At 37.0% G+C, this 15107-nt stretch overlaps 1 protein-coding gene across 1 annotated transcript in view; it reads left to right on the top strand.

Moving 5' to 3' along the window:
* The window catches only part of LOC129925296 (calpain-B-like), a 90565-nt gene that overhangs the window by 61601 nt on the left and 13857 nt on the right, over nt 1-15107 (top strand). The window contains exons 11-13 of the mRNA XM_056024823.1: nt 3358-3566; nt 9498-9534; nt 14909-14938. Of these exons, the coding sequence (XP_055880798.1) occupies nt 3358-3566; nt 9498-9534; nt 14909-14938 (276 nt within the window). The remainder of the gene's footprint in view (nt 1-3357; nt 3567-9497; nt 9535-14908; nt 14939-15107) is intronic.

Below are 15107 nucleotides of genomic sequence, written 5' to 3'. Positions count from 1 at the left end.
GTACTTAAGTCAATACATAGCCTCTTACTCCAAATAGTACTTAAGTCAATATATGGGCTCCTCTTACACCAAACAGTACCTAACTCAATACATGGCCTCTTACAGCAAACAGTACTTAATTTAATACATGGCCTATTACAGCAAACAGTACTTAAGTCAATACATGGCCTCTTACACCAAACAGTACTTAAGTCAATAAATGGCCTCGTCTTACACCAAACAGTACTTAAGTCAATACATGGCCTCCTCTTACACCAAACAGTACTTAAGTTAATACATAGCCTCTTACACCAAACAGTACTTAAGTCAATACATAGCCTCTTACACCAAACAGTACTTAAGTCAATACATGGCCTCTTACACCAAACAGTACTTAAGTCAATGCATGGCCTCTTACAGCAAACAGTACTTAAGTCAATACATGGCCTATTACAGCAAACAGTACTTAAGTCAATACATGGCCTCTTTCACCAAACAGTACTTAAGTCAATACATAGCCTCTTACAGCAAACAGTACTTAAGTCAATACATGGCCTCTTACACCAAACAGTACTTAAGTCAATACATGGCCTCTTACACCAAACAGTACTTAAGTCAATAAATGGCCTCCTCTTACACCAAACAGTACTTAAGTCAATAAATGGCATCCTCTTACACCAAACAGTACTTAAGTCAATAAATGGCCTCCTCTTACAACAAACAATCGGAGTCATCCTGTCAGCCGTAGAAACAAATGACTTTTACCTAAGTCAATACATGGCCTCTTACAGCAAACAGTACTTAATTTAATACATGGCCTATTACAGCAAACAGTACTTAAGTCAATACATGGCCTCTTACACCAAACAGTACTTAAGTCAATAAATGGCCTCGTCTTACACCAAACAGTACTTAAGTCAATACATGGCCTCCTCTTACACCAAACAGTACTTAAGTCAATACATGGCCTCTTACACCAAACAGTACTTAAGTCAATACATAGCCTCTTACACCAAACAGTACTTAAGTCAATACATAGCCTCTTACACCAAACAGTACTTAAGTTAATACATAGCCTCTTACACCAAACAGTACTTAAGTCAATACATAGCCTCTTACAGCAAACAGTACTTAAGTCAATACATGGCCTCTTACACCAAACAGTACTTAAGTCAATACATGGCCTCTTACACCAAACAGTACTTAAGTCAATAAATGGCCTCCTCTTACACCAAACAGTACTTAAGTCAATAAATGGCCTCCTCTTACACCAAACAGTACTTAAGTCAATAAATGGCCTCCTCTTACAACAAACAATCGGAGTCATCCTGTCAGCCGTAGAAACAAATGACTTTTACGTCAGCTTTCCGATTATCATGTGATACTTTACTTCTTTTTCTTAAAATTTAAAATAACGTTAATCTATTTATATACTGGCATAACTAAAGGCTGAATGCTGGTGTAGGTGTCGTTTTTTTTCCAATGCTATCTAAAAAACTCTAGTTTTATATTACAATATTTTTTTAAAAATTAATATTAGTACATAACTTTAAGTAAAAAAATATAATGTCTTTTTTACATTGTTTATGTCAACTCACTCTTTATGTAAGTAAGTACAGGTTGTCCTGTGGTCACGGTTTACGAGGTTGTCCTGTGGTCACGGTTTACGAGGTTGTCCTGTGGTCACGGTTTACGAGGTTGTCCTGTGGTCACGGTTTACGAGGTTGTCCTGTGGTCACGGTTTACGAGGTTGTCCTGTGGTCACGGTTTACGAGGTTGTCCTGTGGTCACGGTTTACGAGGTTGTCATGTGGCCACGGTTTACGAGGTTGTCATGTGGCCACGGTTTACGAGGTTGTCATGTGGCCACGGTTTACGAGGTTGTCCTGTGGTCACGGTTTACGAGGTTGTCATGTGGCCACGGTTTACGAGGTTGTCCTGTGGCCACGGTTTACGAGGTTGTCCTGTGGTCACGGTTTACGAGGTTGTCTTTTTTACATTGTTTATGTCAACTCACTCTTTATGTAAGTAAGTACAGGTTGTCCTGTGGTCACGGTTTACGAGGTTGTCCTGTGGCCACGGTTTACGAGGTTGTCCTGTGGCCACGGTTTACGAGGTTGTCTTTTTTACATTGTTTATGTCAACTCACTCTTTATGTAAGTAAGTACAGGTTGTCCTGTGGCCACGGTTTACGAGGTTGTCCTGTGGCCACGGTTTACGAGGTTGTCCTGTGGCCACGGTTTACGAGGTTGTCTTTTTTACATTGTTTATGTCAACTCACTCTTTATGTAAGTAAGTACAGGTTGTCCTGTGGTCACGGTTTACGAGGTTGTCCTGTGGTCACGGTTTACGAGGTTGTCCTGTGGTCACGGTTTACGAGGTTGTCCTGTGGTCACGGTTCACGAGGTTGTCATGTGGCCACGGTTTACGAGGTTGTCATGTGGCCACGGTTTACGAGGTTGTCCTGTGGTCACGGTTTACGAGGTTGTCCTGTGGTCACGGTTTACGAGGTTGTCATGTGGCCACGGTTTACGAGGTTGTCCTGTGGCCACGGTTTACGAGGTTGTCATGTGGCCACGGTTTACGAGGTTGTCCTGTGGCCAGCACAACGGCCAGCCGCCTTTACTTTTCCACGACTAATGTCATGTACCCATTAGAGGCTCAGAAGCGCTCAATGATCCCAAAATAAAAATCAGTCTTCACCAGGAGTCGAACCTGGGAAACCGGTTTGGAAGCCAAGCACTTCACCGCTAAGCCACGGTGCCTCCCACTCTGTGTGTCTGTCTGGTAAAAGTCTGTAAACGTTATTTCTATGACATGCAATCTTAGATCAAGATGAAATTTTCAAAATCAGTACCTTGTAGCTGACAACACAAGAATCATTTTAAAAAATTAACAATTAGTTAACAAACTATTGGTAGTTAATTATTTTGTTTGCTATCTCAAACAAGGGAGAGAAATTGTACTGAAGTGCTGGTATACGCTGAATGTGTCCCTTTTGTATGTCACCGCTTTAAAGTAAGTTTGAAACAAACAATAGCGGTTAGTATGTCGGCTTGAGGTGGCGTGTGCAATGAGTTCGAATTCAGGTCGTTCCCCCCTTTAAAAATGGTTTTAAAAAGCAATCACGGTTAATTTCACCTAGATATCCATTTCTTTCTTCACTGCCCAGATTCCTTACTGGTTCAGACAAGTGATAGGATCATAGCGTATTGAGAAAGCTTAAGGCATGAAATAACGCTAAACAAAAACAGATTATGTTCTTGGCCTAGATCTAGTACAAATTTAATGACATGACTGAATTAATACTATTAAACTTCATATAAGCTTTATTAAAATTATTTTTGTTTATGTTTTTCTTGTTTAATTGTTATTTCAGCTTGAAAATCCCAATTGTGGACCTCTAGATATGAACTTTTTTAAATACAATCGATCATTACAGTGCTCAAATTTTACTAACATAAGAGAAAAATGTTCAAGAATTAAACTGCCTCCAGGCTCTTATGTAATCGTGCCTTCAACATTTTACCCTCATTATGAAGGGGAGTTTTTATTAAGAATTTTCACTGAAAAAGCCAATGTCTCTGGGTGAGTGCTTTAACTTATTTTCAACATATTGGCTACATTAAGAAATACCGGTATTTTTAATAATTGTGGCGCTTGATCATACATTTTGTATATGTTGTTATTTATCTTTGCCATTAAACTAGCTTTGTCCTAATAGCTAATAAGTGATAGAATTTGGTAAATCGGTCTAAAAGCAATGATTTTACTAGTTTGAAATAACAGGTTTTATTGATTAAGGTAAATTATTCTTCTGTTATTAAAACATTATTTTAAGTGCAAAATTAACAAAAAAGAAAGGAATATTTAGAACAGACTTTACAGCAATTTTGTTTCTTTCAAACGTACATTGTTTTCATAATACCTATTAATAAATTAGTTAAATTTTGGTTCTTTTAAAAACACCTTTATGCTTTATAAACATTTAAAGCACACTTTTATACTTTTAAACAACTAAAACGCATTATAATAAGCCTTCAGACAACTTTTACACACTTCCATACAATGAATGTAAAACAAACTGAGTCTTATTATGCATAAGCTAAAGCAGCGTATTTTAAAGATTATTCCGTTGTTCCCCGAGGCCGGACTAGGTGTTACACGAATTACTGGAATAATTAACTAGAAGGTGGATTAATCTCTTAATTTAAATGCAAAAAAAAAGAGATTTTTATTAGTTGTTTTTTTTTGGCAGCAAAATAAATTCTATATAATCACTATGAATTTAAAAGGGGTCTAGATTTAGACTCTCAAATTTGAAAAAAGATACAATAAAAGAACAACCAAAAATATTTCTGGTCAAAATTTTCTGAAAAGTACCACAATATTTGAAAACAAGCTATGGTTTTAATTTAGTTTACCAATATCGTGTCTGATATCAAGTATATATATAAAAATTCTTTTAATAGAAATCATAGTTTGTGAACAAAATTAGTTGAATTACAATATCATTTTTATATTATGTCGCTACACTTCTGGTATCTTAGCCGATTCGATGAGGTTGGGGGGGGGTGCGATTGCTTCTGCTGCCCTCCCCACTATAGCCCTCTGAATGGGGAGGGCGGTCCTATTTTTATGGAGAAATCATAGTTTTGAACAAAATTGGTTGAATATTTATATAATGTGAGCTACATATTGATGTTGTATCCCATTTGTATATTATGTCGCATACACACTCTGATATAACATTCTATCATTAGTAAATATAAAATGAAAAAGGATTGTACCAGGTGGGAGCGGCGATACATGCAATCACCTTCCGCCCCTCGGACAAACCAATACTTTTTTCTTTTTGTATTTTAGTTAAGAAATTAGAAAATGAAAAAAAATGTCACTAATATAATTTATATATGCTATAAATTAAATTCTTTTATGGATCACCCTCATCCCCTATTCTTTAATGCAAATGCAATCATTAGCAGAAATTATAAAAAGGAGCGAGGATTAACGTTTTCACTCTACCGTTCCTTCCATTTCTAGACGAAAAGATGAGGTTTTAAAACATAATAGCCAAAATGGCGACAGAGTTTAAGTAATTGCTTACGAATTTATCTTAGTTATTTTACGAAAGACTTTGTTTTGAAAAAAATTAGAACTCATACGAAATTTATATATATGTATGTATGTATTTTGTGTGTATGTGAACATAATGAATCTTTATTACATTCTGACCCTTCATTCTTTCGGGAAACGTTTATTGTGTCCTAGAACATGTTCTTCCTAGAGTTAGTGGAAAAATTGTAGACTCCCCGCCATTGCCAGCAAAGGGATCTGCGCTCCCCCAGCGCGGGGCGAAGCTCCACCGCCAAGCAATATTGAAAGCCAACAAAATGCAAAACCTAATGTGCTATTTTTACTGACTTACACCCTCCCTCGCCGTTCAATGCATTTCGCGGCAAGCTGTTTCCACAAAAATCTGTCACTGCCAATGTCTGAAGCCTCTTCCCACCTGTTCTAAGGACCTCCATGAAAGTGTGGCGCCAAGTTGTACTAGGTTGTCATCGCAACTCTTATTATGTGTAATTCATTTTGTCGAAAAAAATGGTCCGCAAAACTCATGCGACGCTCTTTCATAACTTACTAAGGAGTCGACTCCCAGTTCGGCATAGGGTTTCTTGATTTAGACACGATCTCTATTGCTGACTCCTAAAATCTGTCTTAGCCATCTTTGTTGAGCCACATTTAGTGTTTTTCAATTTCGGCAGATGACTAGTCACTGCAGTTTATTAATGGAGCCCAGCCACTGATAGAAATGTGTAACCTTTCTTAACTTCGCTCTTGGAATTGGCAAAATTTCAAAAAAAATAAATATTATTGAGACTTGCAATGAAGTACTAAGCCTTAACTCTAAGAAGAAAAAACAGTGGATTAGTGATGAGGCATGGAAATTAATCGAAGAGAGGAAATGCGCTAAACAGGCAGTTAACCTAGCGAAAACAAGATTCCGAAACAGTCACTAAAATGCTTAGACAGGACAAACGATCATTCTATAATAGTCTCACAGAACAGATGGAGGAAGCAGCATGTAAAGGAGATATTAAACAACTGTGCAAAATCACCAAACTTGTTAGTACTAAAAAGGTTAATTGCAATGTTCCCGTTCGAGACAAACATGGAAAACTACTTTCTTCAATAAATGTACAGCTTGAAAGATGGAAAGAATATTTTCAAGAAGTGCTCAATAGACCCAAACCACTAAATCCAGCGAATCTAAATGTAGGACCAACACTAGGCATAAACATGGGAGAAATAACAACAGAAGAAATATGGAATGCACTCAGACAAATGAAGACAGGTAAAGCAGCAGGAGTTGACAACATACCACCCGAAGTCCCAAAAGAAGGAAGACGTGAAATAGTTGACTAAACTATTCAACAAAATTTGGTTAACAGAAACTTCCTTGTGAAGGGAAAGGGGGCTTGCTAATTAAAAGTACCAAAGAGTGGAAATCTATCACAATGCTAGAAGTGGCTGTCGGTACCAAGCAATGTTTTCAGCATAATCTTGATAAACAGAATAAAGGAAACGTGTGATAAACACCTGAACAGGCCGGATTCAGAAAAGGGAGATCTTGTGCTGACCAAATAGCAACACTAAGAATAATTGTAGAACAATGTGTCGAATGGCAATCTCTTTTCTATGCAACATTTGTCGACTTTGAAAAGGCCTTTGATAGTATCGATAGAGAATCTAACTGGACTGTAATGAGACATTATGGGATTCTAAATAAAATAATAACAATAATCCAAAACTTTTATGATGGTTTCACCTGTCAAGTAGCCCACTGGGGCAAACTGTCAGAGGAATTTCCAGTCACAACAGGAGTCAAACAGGGATGTCTTCTTTCACCACTCCTGTTCCTTCTAGTATTGGATTGGGCCACAAAAGTAGCTTACTCTTTTTATACATTTCTGAGCTTCAAAAATTCTTTCTCCTGGCTTCTACAACGCATTATTTTTCTCATTGTCCGAAGATTACAAGTCAAATAGAATTAAATTAAAAAGGTTTGGACATGTTGATACTAAACTGTTAGAGACATTCGAGATAGTATTTTTTTATTTTAAAAGTTGTATTTGGAAAAGTGCATTTTTTCCGACTTGGGTGTCACCCCTGGTGGGTGTCGTCCGGTGCGGCCCTCCCCCCCCCCCGCACGCCATAGTGACGCCACTGCCTCAAATTATGCATTTTCGTTTTAAAATACTAGAAATAGTGCTTGAAGGCGGGACTCCGAACCAAACCTCGTTTGGGGGGGGGGGGCGGGCAAGAGGTGGGGTGTCTACAGTCTTTTCATTAACTACAGGAAGAAACTGAGTACAATAAACGTCTTTCGACAGAATAAAGAAACAAATTTAATAAAGGTTCATTACGTACACACACAAACACACACATATTTTATTTATACACACATATAATATAAATAGTGGCTCTCCCCGACCGAATAAAAAACCTGGCTACGCCCATGCTACTTCTGGTAATAGTGCACGCATGGAAAACCGGTTAGTTGTGCGGGCTCATTTTTTAAAATTTCCTATCCCGTCTACTCCAAAATATTAATCGAAATTGTTGGAGAGCGGTATGTATCTGGGAGCAGTGGCGTCAGTAGGGTGGGGCGGTCCTCACCGAGTGACATCATTTTGGAGGAGACTACCAAGTTAGAAAAATTATATATTGATAAAGCAAACACATTTGAGAAGATAATTAAAATCTCTAGATATACACCCAAATATGCCTAGAAACATTTAGATGGTAGTTTAAGTTCAATTGACACAACACAACATTATACCATTTCTGTCTTAAAGTGTAACCAAAGAAACCTGTTCAGGTGATGTTAAGTCAATTGAATAAATGTCATAAACAGTGGGATCTTATAATAAAATTGACGCTCATTTTACATTTGAGTAAAGATCAATAAAAGTGGGTAATCAGCTCACTGTTTTGGGTAAAAAAAAAGGTATAACTAGTAATCGTGCTTATTGGAACATAATTGAAGAAAGTTGATGGGAGAGACATCACTGTCTGGGAGGTTTCCATGCTGGAACAGTTATCGCTACTCTAGTCAATCCAGAAGAGTTAGAAGAGTCTTATCAAAGACGAAGTTAGTTAGCTTTTATGATTTTTTAAAATTGTATTACATTAAACATTCAAAACAAGACTAAGGCTTAAATATTCCTGGTCCATTGGTGAGCTCAGTGGATCCTGTCAGCAGAAAAGCAGCCTCGAGGCTGAACTCGAAGCAATGTTCCAAGCACTGGACTGAGTGGCAATGAAAGTACGCAACGGGACTGTGTCAGCGAACGACATAGTTCTTTTCACGGACTCGGTGGCCGCACTAGAGGCCTAAGAAGGGCTTGATGAAGGTGCTAGAAGGGTATGGGACGTCCTAACGTCGGAGGGCGTCCCTACGATTCGGCGTGAACGTTACTTTGCAATGGGTGCCCGCCCATTGTGGGGTGGTCAGCCACATTGGCTGACCAGCTCGCGAAAAACGCGGCCGCAACGGCGCTCGAACATGATGAACCGTGCACGTATGAAAGTGTACGATCCCTAGTCAACCAGCGCATGTTGACACTTTGGCACGACGGCTGGGATTCTTCGGACAAGGGACGTGAGCTTCACAGGGCAATGAGTAGACCAGACAAAGGGGATGCATGGTGGCAATTGAATCGTGCGGAACAGGCGGTCCTAGCCCAGTTCCGAGTCGGACACTGTCCAATTGGTGCTGACCTCGGACGATGGAAGGAGAACTACGACACACGGTGTCGCCATTGCACGGAGGACGATGAAACAATAGACCACATTCTTTACGAATGCAGAGTTCTGCACGAAGGACGATTGGGACAAGGTATAGATAGAGAGAATACTGGTTCATGGCCGACACAAAGGCTGTCCTTGTACGGGGACAAGGCAACCTTAAGACTCACTGCTCGCTTCCTCTCACGTGCTCTAAGGGAGGTAATTCTCAGCATGTTTTTCGTTGTCAATGGGGTTTCTGACTCGGTCAATTGGTGAATTTGATGGGGGCCGCCTCTTTGTAATCTTGTATTCGTCTGCTCATATTGGCCTAAGTGTCCATAAATTTTACTATTTTAAAAAACTTGACATTTAAAAAAATCTTTACTACAAAATTTGTTTTTATGATAAGATCTCATAGATTTAAAGTATAATTATGCTTCTATTCTATGTTCATGTTTCTTTATATCATTCAGAAACTAAGCCCTTCATCTTTTTGTTATTTTGTTCCCTTTTCTTGTTCAAACTGTGTACCTTGCTAGTGAACAATTAAAAACGATTTTTTTTCTGAGTTTTATATAAGGAAATAGAGTCACGATTTGACTTTTTAAAACTAAAACTTGTAACACATACTTTCGAAAAGGTCAGACCTTTTAATGTATAGCGCCCTATAATTATAATAATGGTGTACATATAAAACTCTTGATTTTTTACATTTCTTTCCAGAGAGATTGATGAAAAGACTAGTTTCGGTGACACTGTTGTAAGTAAATTTCTTTTGCTTGAAACTTGTATTAAAGGCTTACAAAAAGTCGGGGACACGACAATTCGTTCACTGACATTTCGTTCACCGACAAATCGTTCACGACTTTTCGTTCACGCGACTATTCGTTCACCAGACATTTCGTTCACCCGACTATTCGTTCACACGACTATTCGCTCACGGACTATTCGCTCACAGACAACTTGTTCACCGACAACTTGTTCACCGACAGTTGGTTCACGACAAATCGTTCACGCGACAAATCGTTCACGCGACTATTCGTTCACGGCACGGACAAATTGTTCACAGACAAATCGTTCACTGGATAGTAACATATTGTTTATATTATATGTTCTCGTCGCGTGTTTAATTTATTTACATTAAAACTTTTTTAGCTATTATTTCCAAATGCAAAAAATTTCTAGAGATCAGGTCTAAGTCTAATCCGAGTTTATTTAATTTCGTTGTTGTTGTAAATATTTTGTTAATGAGGACAGAATGTGGTAAAAATTATACTTAAAATAAAAAAAAATATAAAAAAAGATCTTACAAGCTAGCTGAAAAATGTAAACGGGCCCTCACTTTACTATAGGTAACATTTTTACTTTCACCTTTAATATACCTTTACACCCCCTTCTTTTTTTTCATCTACCGGGAATCTACCTATTCATCTGGATACTCTAGTTAACACCTAGTTGAGTGCTAGACAGACAGGCTCCTCTGGAAGTCATAAAACTTTATTGGACATTGCCTAAACACATGTTCAATCTGTTAACATTGAAAATATCTACTAGACACTAGTATAGTACTTTCCATCAAGTTTAAAAGAAGTTTTATTTTATTTTTATTTTAGTTAACTTGTTTCTTTATGTGACCACCCATTGGTAGACTAATTTGATTGCTTTGACTTCAATAACAAATTTATTGAAACATTTTTATTTTGTTGTTTTGCAATAAATTATAATTTTTTGATAGGGAACCAAAATATTTCCTAGTGTTTTATATGTAATTAGTTTTTTTTTTTTCTTAGATGTCTTAATTGATAAATATTAACCTTAGATCTGTATCTAGTATGTGACGTTCAGAGTTGAACAGTGAAACCATATATTGCACCAAATCTAGTACCATTGTTAAAAATCTAAATTATCTCTCGTAAAAACACTGAAAGGATTGTGGAAAAAATACTAGTGTGTCTGAGCTAGCCAGGAAAACCAGTGACTTGGCAGAATGCATGACGCGTAGGACGTAATCATCTTTTTTGAAGAAACGTCTGTATTATATAATATAAGATTTGTTTTTGTTAATAAGATATCAATAAAATGGGTATGTAAATTAAACATCTGGACCGCTATTAAGAAGATAAGCAAATATGGGTAGGTCGAACAAGACTACATGACGGACATGAGTGTAAAAGAAGGCCTTCATGTTGAAAGTAAAAATGTTACCTATAGTAAAGTAGGTCCCATTTAAATGTTTCAGCTTGCTTGTAAGATCTCTTTTTTCTTTTAAGTATAACTTTTATTTACATACTGTCCTCGTTAACAAAATATTAACAACAAATAAACAAAAATTTACAAAGAATTTCGGATTAGGCCCGATCTCTAGCAATTTTTTTGTTTTTGGAAATATCCAGTGAACGATTTGTATGTGAACAATTTGTCTGTGAACGAATTGTTCGTGAACGATTAGTCGCGTGAACGATTTGTCGTGAACCAACTGTCGGTGAACAAGTTGTCGGTGAACAAGTTGTCTGTGAGCGAATAGTCCGTGAGCGATATGTCGCGTGAACGAATTGTCTGGTGAACGAAATGTCTGGTGAACGAATAGTCGCGTGAACGAAAAGTCGTGAACGATTTGTCGGTGAACGAAATGTCAGTGAACGAATTGTCGTGGAACCCAAAAAGTCCTGGGCTGTAACCCTCTCCATATTAACACTGCGTGATGTTGCTTGTTCAGGCTGTCTTGAGGTCAACTATAGATGTCAAGATTTTATGTTTGTTGTCTTCCCCTTAAATTGCAAATGCCCTTGTAAGACTTGACAGTAGTGGAAAAATATTGACATATTTTTTTTCAAGGGAGGGGAGGAATCTGTTAGACACCTTATTTATATAGATTAGTTATCTAGCGACGCACCATAGAAGACGCATATTGAACGGGACTAGTGATGTTTGGGATATGTTGGGTTAGAGACCGGAAAATCAGTTAGCGATATAATCCTCTAGGGTAACGACGTGTTTAGTGACAGAGACGTTTACTGTGGCCTTTTCTTAGAATAAATATATGTTACATTGTTCTTCAGCGTTGACTACATCTCTTTACTTGTTAAAACCGATGTCTTGTTTTGTCTGGATTGTTGATCAACTACACGGAATACACCCGAACAATAATACCCAAACGCTTGCAGAGTAATTGGTTGAGTAATTCAACAGTCATCCATAGTTTACCTCAAGACAGCCTGAACAAGCAACATCACAACTTTCATCATGGCATCACATGATATAATTCAACATTATGGCACCATGTTAACAATGCAGCAGGTACCAGTCACATAAATGTGACTGTCAACACTATTACAGACTCTTTTTCCCAGCAGGGAGAACAACACCATCTACCAAACATTATGTGAGTTTTCACGTGCTCTGGCTACAATCCAAATGACAGAAATGGAAAAAATGATTTCAGTGCTGGAGCAACTCCTAAAGAATCCAGGGAATCCACTGGCGGATCCAGGGGGGGGGCGGTAGGGGGTCGGATGAATTTTAGTATAGAATTCACAAAATTTGTATACGAATTTATTACTTATGTTAATAATATATACTAATTATTTATATTTCAACCTATTTTTAGATTAATTCGCCCCCCCCCCCTTCTAGTATTTTGGCCGATTTGGTGGGGTTGGCATCAATCCGCCCCCCCCCCACCATATAACTTTCGATTGTGGGGGCGGTCTTATTTATTCGTAGAAATCACATATTGCTAACAGAATCAATTAAATATCTATATGATTAAAACTTGTTATTGGTATTTTAACCGGTCTTTATATTATGTCTTTCACCTGTTGGCCGATTGGAAGGGGAGGAGCGAATACCTCTACTGCCCTTCCAATCTAAACCCTTTGAGTGGGGGGGCGGTCCTACTTTTATGGAGAAATCATAGTATGTGAACAAAATTAGTCGAATATCTATATAATATAAACAGGTGGAAGTGCGATACATGCAATCACCTTTCCCCCATCGGACAAACCAATACTTTTTCTTTTTGTATTATAGTAAGAAATTACAAAATTTAAAAAATCTGTCACTAATATAATTTATATATGCTATAAAGTAAATTCTTATATCGAGTCGCCCAACCCCTATTCATTAATGCAAAATGCAATCATTAGCAGAAATGATAAAAAGGAGCGAGGATTAATCGTTTTCATTTTACCGCCATTCCCCTTTCCAGAGAGAGTTTGTGTAATTTCACATGAATTTATCATAACTATTTTAAGAAAGACTTTGCTTTGGAAAAGTTATAATTCAAACGAAATTTTTCAATATAACAGTCACGGTTGAGATGAGTTCAAAAGCCAGATAATCTTTTCCTAGTCGACTTTTTCCAACCTTTACTCTATCTCATATTTTTCTAGTTAAATAAATTTAGGACTATAACTCAAAATCTTTGCTTGAATTTTATTGAATATTATTAATCGAATTTTTTTTTTCGGCGGCGATCCTCAAAGCCTTAATCTAAATATGTGGGGTATCTTATCTTTTCAAAGAACAAATCGGTTGTATTTGCAATGTATTAAAGGACTATAAATTCATATTAGAATATTTTTCCACATTATTATGCGTTACTGCAGTGAAGAATGCCAGAAAACGCTTTTAGCGTGGAGGCTTCGCCCCGAACCTCACTGATGAATAAAAAGCTGTAGATGTCAGGAGAATGCGTTTCTGCATTGAAGAATGCAAGACAACGCTTTTGGAGTCGGGGCTTCGCCCCAAACCCCACTAATAAATAATGAGCTGTAGATGTCATGAGAATGCGTTTCTGCAGTGAAAAATGCAAGAAAAAGCTTTTGGCGTCGGGGCTTCGCCCCGAACCCATCCCACTGATGAATAATGAGCTGTAGATGTCAGGAGAATGCGTTTCTGCAGTGAAAAATGCAAGAAAACGCTTTTGGGTGTCGGGGCTTCGCCCCGAACCCCACTGAAGAAGCTTAAAGCGCTCTCCCAGACCCCCAAGTTTGCAATAGAAAGGCCTCAACATGACTTTTGTTCTGTTTTTTTTTTCGCCGAACATTGAGAAACAGTCTTATTTTATTCTCATATATCGAATATATATATATATATATATATATATATATATGATGTACGCACGTTTGCGCATAGGGTTAGGGTTTACTGGGCGTTAGGGTTAGGGTTTGGAAAAAAATCGCCCCCCCACTCCAAAGTTCTGGATCCGCCAGTGAGGGAGACTGGGAGCACATGAGGTGCCCTAACCATGTTTGAGGCTCTCCAGGCCCGAATAAGCTATTATAACACCATTGGGACATGTTTTGCTTAAGAACAGGGTTTTGATCTAGGGCTTGTAAGGGAGAATAGAGCCTTCATTCAAATGGAAATGGATGTTGATAATTTCTTTAACTTTGCTTTTTGTGTGTGTGTGTGTGTGTGGAAAGTTTGACTTTTTTTCTTTGCTGTTAATTCAAACATTACATTTTACTGTGTTATAAAACTTTCTTTTGGACAATTAAATTTTAGTTATATTTTATTTTCTAATTCATCTTTTGAGTTTAGTTTACTTAATTATTTTTTTTTACTAATTAATTAATCCATTTTTGCTTAATTGAAAAACATCTTAAGTGATATATATTTACAAATAAGTCTAAAAGTGGAAATTTATTTAAGAAAATTTGTTTTAAAATTTAGGATTGAAATTGATAAATAATATTAACTGTCTGGAACATAGAAAATATTTGTCTTCGACAACAGTTAATTTCACTGAAATAACAACTTAACTTTTTGACATTTTATTGCATTTATAAATCCTTCTGAGTTTTGATTTTCTTAATTAAAAAGCTTGATTGGTTAGACAAATGTAGACATTTAATTTAATTTTTAAAAAATTGTGAAAATTAAAAATTTCCCACAAATTGTTCAGTTACAAAGTAGCTTCACCTTCACCTATCCCTTAGTCTGTTTTTGTTGGGGCACCACATATGATCTGTCAACCATCTTTCTCCATTCCTGTTTTTTTTTCCTTACGTATAATCCCATACGTTCAGTTCTTTTATTCATTCTATTTTAAAACTCTCCATAATTTACCAAGTTTATAAATACTCTGATATTTTACACTATTATCATAACTTGCCATTTTTTACATCTAGACTAGAAATCTGTTGCCTGGTGTACCTAAGGTTGAGTTCAGTTCTTATTATCTTCAATTAAAAAATTAACAATCAGGTTTAATGAAATGTTCAAACAAAAATAAAATGTTTCTATTCTGCAATAACAATTAACATAATAGTTGTTTAGAATGAAATCTAAAAATCTGATTAAATTGCTTTAACCTGCTTCATTTAACAC

This window comes from Biomphalaria glabrata, chromosome 3, assembly GCF_947242115.1.
Source record: "Biomphalaria glabrata chromosome 3, xgBioGlab47.1, whole genome shotgun sequence".
Classification (NCBI taxonomy): domain Eukaryota; kingdom Metazoa; phylum Mollusca; class Gastropoda; family Planorbidae; genus Biomphalaria; species Biomphalaria glabrata.
This window is presented reverse-complemented; position numbering and strand designations above follow the sequence as displayed.